General features: G+C 33.2%; 1 protein-coding gene across 1 annotated transcript; it reads left to right on the forward strand.

The window, feature by feature from the left end:
• The first annotated feature begins 2001 nt into the window (after window positions 1-2001).
• On the forward strand, window positions 2002-9747 carry LOC118741203 (formin-like protein 14). The gene is made up of 2 exons (XM_036473093.1): window positions 2002-2182; window positions 8446-9747. Exons 1-2 carry the CDS (start codon window positions 2136-2138, stop codon window positions 8801-8803), a joined length of 405 nt encoding a protein of 134 aa, XP_036328986.1. The 5' UTR covers window positions 2002-2135; the 3' UTR covers window positions 8804-9747.
• The last annotated feature ends 19 nt before the right edge of the window (window positions 9748-9766 follow it).

The following is a 9766-nucleotide window of genomic DNA, read 5'->3' on the forward strand; positions in this document are numbered from 1 at the left end:
CAAGCTCAGTGCACAGTGGTCGTAATGCGCATTCCACTTCTGTAGATTTGTGTGTATAAATGTAAATATAAGTTTTCATGTATGCAGGCTTGTATCCTAAGCTTTGATTGATCTCTAGCTATGTGGAAAATTTCCTTTGCTCACAACACAACGCCTCTTAAATGGATCCAGTAAGTCCAAGACTTTCACAAATTCGTTTTTCTAAAAAAGCAAGAGCATTTTACCCCAATAGTAGGCTTACCAAATTTTCATTTAAATGTGTTCTGTAATACAAATTTTGTTTCAAGCTACAAAAATCCTGCCGAGCTTTATTTTCAGTTGCTAGTTCTACCCGAAATCCCACTGTGCATACATAACTCGCTGGCAAATTTTGCTTTGCTTCCTTTGGCTGCTTTTAATAAAATACTCAGCTCTATTTGTCTTATCTTGGATTTTCATATGCACTTTTCCTGCGAGCAAGTACACAGCCAAGTAAACAAGTGTGAACAAACATACATACATACATACATATTCCCTTTTATGAGTGCTATGTCCTGCGTTTATAAACAGCGTGCAATATAACTGACTGTTGGGGGTATAGCAGTGACAATCTGGGCTATTATTCTCACAGCATGTGGTTGAGAATATTCTAGTGGCGAACCGAATTGTTCGTCCTTCTTTATTCGCCTAGCAGTTGTAAGAGAATATGGTGGCTAATATAAGGAAAGGAACGAAGTGCTTAACGCATAAGTTGTCGCCGGATAGAGGCAGTTGCAATTTGGTTGAGTTTAGAGAGTCTTCAAACGTCTCTGATCCATTTTTTTTCCACTTGTAACTACTTCGTCAGTGAATCATATGACCGGGCTATGATTTAGCTAAACCACCCTAAACCGGTGCTACGCAAGTTCAAAGCCAATCAATAGAGTCTTTGATAGTTCTACTTAAAGGCTTAAATGGGTTCCCTGGACCTTAGTTTCGATGTTCAATGAAAGCTGAATAATGGACCGGGTCGTAAAGGATATATAATTCTGGTATATCCAATTATGTCCTCCATGAATTCTCGGCATTTGTTAAGGTCATTTGACAAAACAAAAGTGAAGTTCCTCAGCACTCAACCGATAATAATTGCCGCATTCGGTTTCGTTTAAACACACAGTTTCGGTCGGGCACTGGTATTCTCTCCCATAGACTCACACACATCAATGCCGTGCACATTTTTACTCAATGCAATTTTGAGTTGATTCACAATTCGCTCATTTGTGCTTCCTTTTTGCCGTTAGTAAAGGAAAGCTCGCAAAGTTGCGGCCTTTCCGCTTCTCCGTCCTTCTATCCCTGCAGCAATAGATTTGGACTGGAAAAAGGATATACAACCACTGCATGCGGCTTTTGGCAACAGATGAAATAAATATTGCGTTTAGAATCCTTTGCCGTGTATTTGAGTTTCATCTGCATCTCCATGGTGATAAGAGATAAGAAATCAGCAGGCAGGCAGGTTTTCAATAAGGAAATGCAGAGGCACAAAGAAAGTGGTGCAAATCTTCTTTTACAAAAGTACTTGGAAGAAAGGCGGGTTTTCCCCACTGATACCGAAAAAGAAACGTAAAAACAAATTGAAAAGCCATTCACGCATGCTGCCGCCATTTATTGCTCCAAATACTACTATTTCGTTTGACATGTGTATGGGAGTATCCACACTTTTACGTCTGTTTTTTTTTCTCTTTTTTTTTGGTTTATCGTCAACCGAATCAAAGTCGACCAATGTGTGACAAGCTTTTTGCATTTTAATTAAAAAATACTGCCTTGTAGAGTTATTCATTCTGCATTGCTCATTGCTCACTGTTCGCTTATGCCTTGGTCATAAATATGTATGTACCTATGTCTGTATATATACATACATATATAACACATTTGCTGCTTGTTTAGCATTGCTCTTATCTTTTATCAAATTCCAGATTCTTGTGAATTGACATTCCACTAAAGAATTTTTTTTTTAACACTCTTCTTTTTTTTTATTGCAGCTCAGCGACGATTTTGATGCCATAAATTAGAACAATATAGTCCATCATTTTATGGAGATCGCGGCGCAACGCTCTTTGCTATTGAGTGCCTACAGTAAGTTAGATGACTTTGAAAAGGACTGAAAAATAAGCGGAAACATGTTGCAGCGTACAAAGTCGGCGCGAAATCGAAAGATTAGTGGAAGGTATGCATTTTGATGGAAAATACTTATATTGTTGTTGAAAGGAAACAAACCTCCTCATTACCACAACCAACGCCATCACTATTCAGAGCTATCACGGAATCCATCGTAGAAAATCTACGAATCCGAATGCCCGCTATGAATACGAAAAAATTGCTATCACTGAATCCGAGTGAACTCGAAAATATCGTTGCCAGCTTCGAATGCTGATTCGAAATCAGTTAGTGCAAAGGAAACAACAGACATTTATGTATGCCATTTTGCTCAGGGTGCCCAATCAGGCGCAATGGCTGAGTGTGCAAAGCAGTAGACTGCCAATTGAGAGAGCTGAGTTCGAGTGCGAGTCGTGGGGCACTGGAGATTTTTTTTCTTTTTTTATTTAATTTTTGTTTATTTTTTTAATAAACATTTTTTTTTAGTTTATTTTAGCTTAGATTTTATTATTTTAAATAGAAAATTTTTTTTTTTTTAAATAAGTTTCTATGATATTAAAGTAATTAGGTTTATTTCCTAATAAATTGTTGCTAAACTATTATTTCCTCGATTCGTGCAAAATATTAATTCATTAAATAGCGTCTAGCAGATGAATGCGTGTATGTATGTATAGCATTGGTATTTTACGTCTACGTTTACACAAATATATGGAATTATTTCAAACTATAACGAATTTGGAGTATAATAAATATTTAATATTAAAAATAATGCAGCTTTCTTCTACTATTTTTAAGATTGAGTGATTTTAAATTTTGTTCCGACAGCATAATCTCGTCGTAGAGTATCTGTACGAATCTTCATTACGAACGGATTCAATGAAGGCTCTCTACGAATTTCGAATTTACGTTCGTAGCTATTCGGATTCTGTGATAGCACTTTCGTAGATTTCACGAAAATCAAAGCTACGATGGATTCTGTGATAGCCCTGATTACCACGATTAGTACCCACACCACACCATTACCATGACTACTATTTGCATTACCATTACCACTATTATTACCATTACAACAATACGATTACGCTTACCAATGCCACTATCATTTATCTTTATCTTTAACATTACAATTACCATTACTATTTCCGTTATCATGGCCATTATCATTACCAATACCATTACCATTACAATTACCACTAGCCGTCACATTATCATTGGCCTTAGAGCAGAGAACGTTCTACCAGAGAACTTAGATAGATAGAGGATAGGTGCAAATTGAAAGTGGAAACTATTCGCGGACGAAAAATTAACAGCGTTAGAAAAGTTCAAGTCGGAATGTAGAAATTATGTTGAATTTAATGTTGATAACATAATACAATGTTGAGCAACATGAAATGTGATGTTCTTTGCGAGCAAATAAACGAAAATATGGTAAATCTTCACATAATTTTCATTAATTTGTAATTTTTGTTAAATTTTTTATCTTGTTCTCCTTTTATGAAGATGCAAATACAATTTAAAATAATGATAGTTTGGCATAAAGTTTACACACATATGTACATGCATACATAGACTGGCAATCAAAAGTGAGTGCATGGTGTTTTTTGCTTAATATTTGCAATGTTTTTCAATTAATTTTTTTTTATTATCTTTTTATAAAAATGTGGTTCATGCTTTAATTAAAACTACATAAGTCAAACTTTCAAACTTTACACAGAACATAGAAAAATTCAACGAATTGTCGTCTAAATTTTGACCTGTTTAACTGAATTTTTAGAAAAATTTTGAGTACGCAGATAGATCGGTTTTTCAATTCTAGTGGAACAAGATCAAGTTTTAAGCGGCTAAAAAATCCGGTTGATTTTTAATGATTATTTATTGCTGACGGCTTTTTGCACTTTTTACCAAATAAAAGTGAATTTCTTGTAGAATAAAATGCGCATGACTGTTTGCAAACAAATAAAAAAAAAATAGCGCTATTTTTTACAAATTGCACTTGCTATATGCATAAAACCGCAATTCCCGTCGAAAATAACAAAAAAAAATTAACTTAAAAGACATTGCAATTATTAAACAAAAAACAGGATGCACTCACTTTGCCAGTGTACATACATATTTGTGTTTAAAATTAACTACTTATTAAATAATTTTTGTGGCACGAACATATATGTACATACTTGCGCTTTCTAAAAATGGGAATAAAAATTGGATTCGCATAAAATTTTAATTCCAATAACTAATATTTTAGTGAAAATATTTACAATAAAGCTTTCAGTAACTTTTGGCAAATTTGAGCGATTATGTGAAATTATACATGCGTTTGTACCTACATATCCATTTATATTATTTTAAACAAAGCTAATAGTAAAATTTAAAATCGAATATGGATATGACAATTAAAAAAAAAAAAAAATGCATATATGAAATTTTTCATTCGTCCAAGAAGACAAACGCATAAATATGTGTGCATTTATAAATGTAAATATGTGCATAAATATGTACGATTGTTCTGCTTTCGTCTTCCCCTCGCCGTCCACCAACCACAGACAAATTAATAAATTTCTGCGAATTGCCACGACGCCACCAAAATTAACCCTTGGTTGACGAAATATTTAGGTTTTCGCATAAGTTTACATTTAATAAAGCCATACTCGTACATTTTATATGGAGAAGAATACTAATTAATTTAAAATTCTGCATGTAACCATGTTCTCGACGGTACATGTAACTTTCATCAAGATTAACCATAAAAATTGTGCTTCATTAACAGTTGGAACCAGCTGAAACCAAAAAAACTATGTCCGCTAAAATGGGTTAAAAACCAACTGGAATTGACATTTTTTAAACGCATACATGCATACATTCATATACACATGTACAGTGGAGTAGCACTAGCTTGGACATTGCATTGGTTGTACTTTGATGTGTTTGAATCTTTTATGGTACTGAAGATTTGCTTACGGATGAAAAATATTAAAAATCGTCCGTGCATATATGTATGTAAATATACTTTTATAAACGCTTTGAAGTATAGAAATTTTTAATATTAAAAAATAAATAAAATAATTTTTTTGTATATATGTAAATGGTGTTCAAGGCACATTGACCCACCTGTACAAAAATCGTGGCGCGTCATGGACAAAAATTTTACAATTTCGGACCGAAAAATGTGAAAACGAGCTAAGTTGCCACGTTACATCTGTGAACTTCCGATAAAACCACATATGTTTGTGATTTTAGAAGTTTTGATTTTATTAAAAAAAAATAATGTATTTTCCTACAGAAAACATACACTTTTATTTAATTTTTATTAAAATGACACTTTAAAATACTAGTTAATGATTGAAATATTGGTATGGAACAGAGAAATAGAGTGTTTTGTCAAAAATTACCAAAAATTGCCAAGATTCGAGATAACTTATTTTACTGGTTATAGAGAAATAATTGCCACTTTTCACTTGGCTGGCCGAGATTTCTTCATTTTAAGATTTTAGAATTTTTGTGTCGGATTGACAAAGTTGCGCTTGTTGGTGATGAATTTGCGGGGAGATGTGCTGCGGTTGTTTTTATGAATGAATTTACTTGGCCTTGAGAAATATGCGCATGCGTTTATGAATGAAATAGTTATTGTTGTATTTGGATATGCGCGTAATTATGTATGTGTGTGTATGTATGCTGCCGTGAGTTGTACATATGTACATTTGTATATATGTGCGTGGTACTTAGACAGCAATACTGCATACCCGAAAATTTTCTAAATATTCTAATTAAAAATTTTGAAATTTTTATAACAATTTTTTGAAGTTTGATTTATTATTTTGCAATTTGTGCAAGCTTTTAAACTTTTATTATTGTGGTTTCTGTTACAGATTGAATTATATTTTAAAGGAAATTATTAAAAATAAATAAATAAACATAATTTGTAAACAATATCATTTTGAATTTCGTTGCTAATTAGTTGATCGCATCTGTATGTACTACAAGTATCCATATGCGCATGCCTGGGAAATGGATTTGCATTTGACTCCAGAACTATTATTTACAAATAATATCTACGAGTATTGCAGTAAAAGTCAAAAACAACTTTGAAGTTAACAAGTGCATTGCTTTGTAAATTTTTTTGTTAATGCGTCCATCTTTAAAGTGAGTATGTGAAAAAACCAAGTTTATCATTTTTAGTAACTAACATGCATTTTTACTATTTACATAAAATAATACTCGTACAAGAAGCGAACTTGAACAGATGCTTTTTAAGTTTTTAGCAACATTAACTACTGAATAAATTATATTTAACAAATGGTCATGCAGAAATGCAAATCAGCAATTCTAACTAATATAAAAGTACATTTAATATAATTTAACTATATTAATTTATTTAATTTTATAAAAAAATATACATGAATACGTTTCTGCATTCACCTGCAACCAAGCAACACATAGCCAGACACTTGCAACAAATATAACATTATCATAACAGAAATTTACATTTTTCTCTGTTAACTCTTCTTGAAATGTTAATCGCGCTGTGGTGATATTCCATGGATTTATTTTTCAGCCAAACAATTTTACGTTCCAAAAATTTGCACCTTCTTATCTATCTAAGTTCTCTGGTGACTTTGCGACATCTGCAGTCCGTTATAAATATGAAAGAAAAATGGTGAATATGATTTAATGTATAAATTTGGTGGAAATTGAATAAAATCAAGCGCGATAACATTTTCGTTAGAGCGGATTAGTAGATTTCTAAAATTTCCCACTACTATTTTCACTTTTACATCTACTACTATTTGCTTTAATTTCTACTAATTCATTTTTAATACTTTTTTTAGCAAGCGGGACCAGTAACATAAGAAAGCGAACTTCAAAATAGGAGTAGAAAAGTAGTTCTTATATTTTTGAGAGCGAGTGAATAGATTTATTAACTTTCTCACTAATATTTTCACTTTCACATCTACTACTATTTACGTTAATTCGTACTACTAATTAATTTCTGATACTTTTTGTCAGTAGGTTTGTTAGTAAACGCAACAACGTAAACGTCTCAAAAGAGGAGCAGAAAAATTACTTTTGATTTGTATTTGAATTCGCTATGAAAATCGGTGGCTTCATATACCAAAGAATGTCCAGTTTCAGATACTACTACTATGAATCTTAAATTACTTTGGATTATTTATTACTACTTTTTCACTTTTCTTTCTGCTACAATAAAATTTAAATAATGTAGTGGTTGTAAAAGAGTAGTCGAAGTGCTTAAGAAATTTTGAGAATCACAGAAAAATCTTGCGTATTCGCATGCCTAAGCATTTATATTTTTTTACTACCAATCTTACTCCCTTTTTATTTAATTTTCTGCTACCATTTTTTACCAATACATAAGATCAAATTAAACGAGAAAACTGAGATAAACTATAAATTAGAATAAAAGTAAATAAAATTATTTTTTTAAAAAAAGCACTAGAAAAAGTACTTAAAACCTATTTAGAAAATCAAAAGATAATACCTGGTCATTGCAAATGCCAAAGTTTTTTTAGTAAATAGGGAAGAAAATTATTTTAAATTTTTTTTTTATATTCTTATTTCTGCTACTACAGATGAAACACGTAATCTCATATTCGGTAAAAAATATAGCAAAATGAGTTTCAATAGGAGTGTTTAAAAAGTAATAGAAAAATTACTTGGGTAATATTTGGAAAATTACTGAAAAAACCTGGTCAATACGACACAAGGTACGGCATTTATATTTTTTTCTACTGCGTGATTGGATGTTTTGGTCCTACGAAAGTTGTACATGCGCCCAGGGCATGCACGCAGAGCTTTTTAAGCTTTCTATGCATTTTATATAAACCAGTCACCAGCCACGAGCAATCGTTTTACGGGGAAGAAGCTGATATAGGCAACACTGATTTAGAAAATTGTAGCTGTTTCTAAATCTAAGACGACGGGTGAAGCTTTTGCCCTACATAGAGCCTCTAAAACAGGCATGCATAGCGCAGGGCACTTGCTTATGGAGTTCTGCCAGCGTTGGGCATGACTGCTCTAAAAAGTATATACATACTTGTTAAGCTGTGGATGCACTCCAGATATAAAATGGTGTAGAGCTTTTTCAAGCTTTCTATATACATATTCATTTTGCATAATAGGGCTCCCCAAAACTAAATCTAGAGTTGAATGACTTTATATAAAAAAAACTAAGAATAAGAACCTACGGTTCGAAGAATATTCTCTTTATTTACCAATTTCAAACTAATTTTATATTACAATATGTTCTCAAGAAAAATGTCATATGAGTAATCACAAAATGTTTTTTCTCTCTACTCCTCTTTCATTCCGACACAGAAAACCCATTGTCTTCCCCCCACCACAGAAGCACTACAAAATCGTCTTCATTAAGGCGCCATCACCACCCGCCCCAACAGCGCCAGTGATTCCGGTCTTCCCACAAAACGAAGAGAAGACACTGGTTTATGTGTTGGTGAAGAAACCCGAAGAGCAGCCCGAAATTGTCATACCCACACCAGCGCCTACGCAGCCCAGCAAACCAGAAGTTTACTTCATTCGCTACAAGACACAAAAGGAAGAGACCGGTCCATATCCGAACAGCATTTCGCCACCACCATCGGGCGATTATGGGGCACCAGCAGCGCCATCGGCACCTTCAGCGCCTAGCTCATCGTATGGTGCACCATCGCACTAAGCGTGAAGAAGCAAATCAATAGAGCAAGTGTGCGAAACTAAGCAAACGGATCCAAAGCATTTTTTGTTTATATTTACTAGAAGAAGTGAAGGTGAAGGTGAAGCCCAAATGCCGATGTGAAAAGTAATTAATGATAAAAGTGAAGAAAAGAATTGGAGTTTAGGTTTATAAGAATGAGATTGAGAATTATCCATTGAGTAGCGTGTGGCAGTGTTGTAAGTTTAGCAAATATTTACGAAATTTTGTAGAAGTTTTTTATGCACTTTAAACTAACTAGCTAACAGTAAAGTCGGTGACGTTTTGTTTGCAAATTCTCTTCGTTGTTGTTACTCGTACTATTACTAACATACGCTACGATTTTTTATCTATGTATGTATATGCTTATGAAAAAGCTAATTTTTTATTATTAATTAACTAATTACTGATTACTGCTTATTAAGCAACGTGAAAGCGAAAAAAAATTTAACGTGTGACAACCAGCTAAGCCTCGAAATGCCAGCTCATGCTGGCTCATGTTTTTGTTTTAAAGAATTTGTTTATAACGATTTTGAAGTTCATTCATGAATTCATTGAAAGCTCATCGAAAGCTCATCGAAAGCTCATCAAAAGCTCATCGAAAGCTCTACGAAAACTTATTGCCGTTTTTATTTTTTAGTTCTTTGATATATGTAGTTATTTTTGTTGTTTCTAATGACCGCAGCGTTGGCGATTTGTGCAGCGAGCGCTCTTTAAAAGCCGCCGCTCCCTCTCTCTACTCAACTCTCTTCTTGTTTTTCGTTCGTCTGTAGCGGCTCCTTGTTCGCGCGCACTTTTTAGCCTTCGCAGTTCGGCTGTTTGTTTCATATTTAATTATGTTTTTTTAAATGTATGTTAAATGATGTTTTTAGTTTTAAATGTGTGCGTTATACATAAAAAAAAAAAATGAAATGTTTAAATGTTAATAATATCGCTCTCTATGTTCTC

The sequence above is a fragment of the Rhagoletis pomonella genome, unplaced genomic scaffold (assembly GCF_013731165.1).
Source record: "Rhagoletis pomonella isolate Grant_MI unplaced genomic scaffold, Rhpom_1.0 Rhpom_scaffold_00006, whole genome shotgun sequence".
Lineage (NCBI taxonomy): Eukaryota > Metazoa > Arthropoda > Insecta > Diptera > Tephritidae > Rhagoletis > Rhagoletis pomonella.

Coding starts and splice junctions, on each gene's coding strand:
- LOC118741203 (XM_036473093.1), top strand. CDS start 2,136: ATGTTGCAGCGTACAAAGTCGGCGCGAAATCGAAAGATTAGTGGAAG. Junction 2,183..8,445: donor AATCGAAAGATTAGTGGAAG/GTATGCATTTTG, acceptor ATTCCGACACAG/AAAACCCATTGTCTTCCCCC.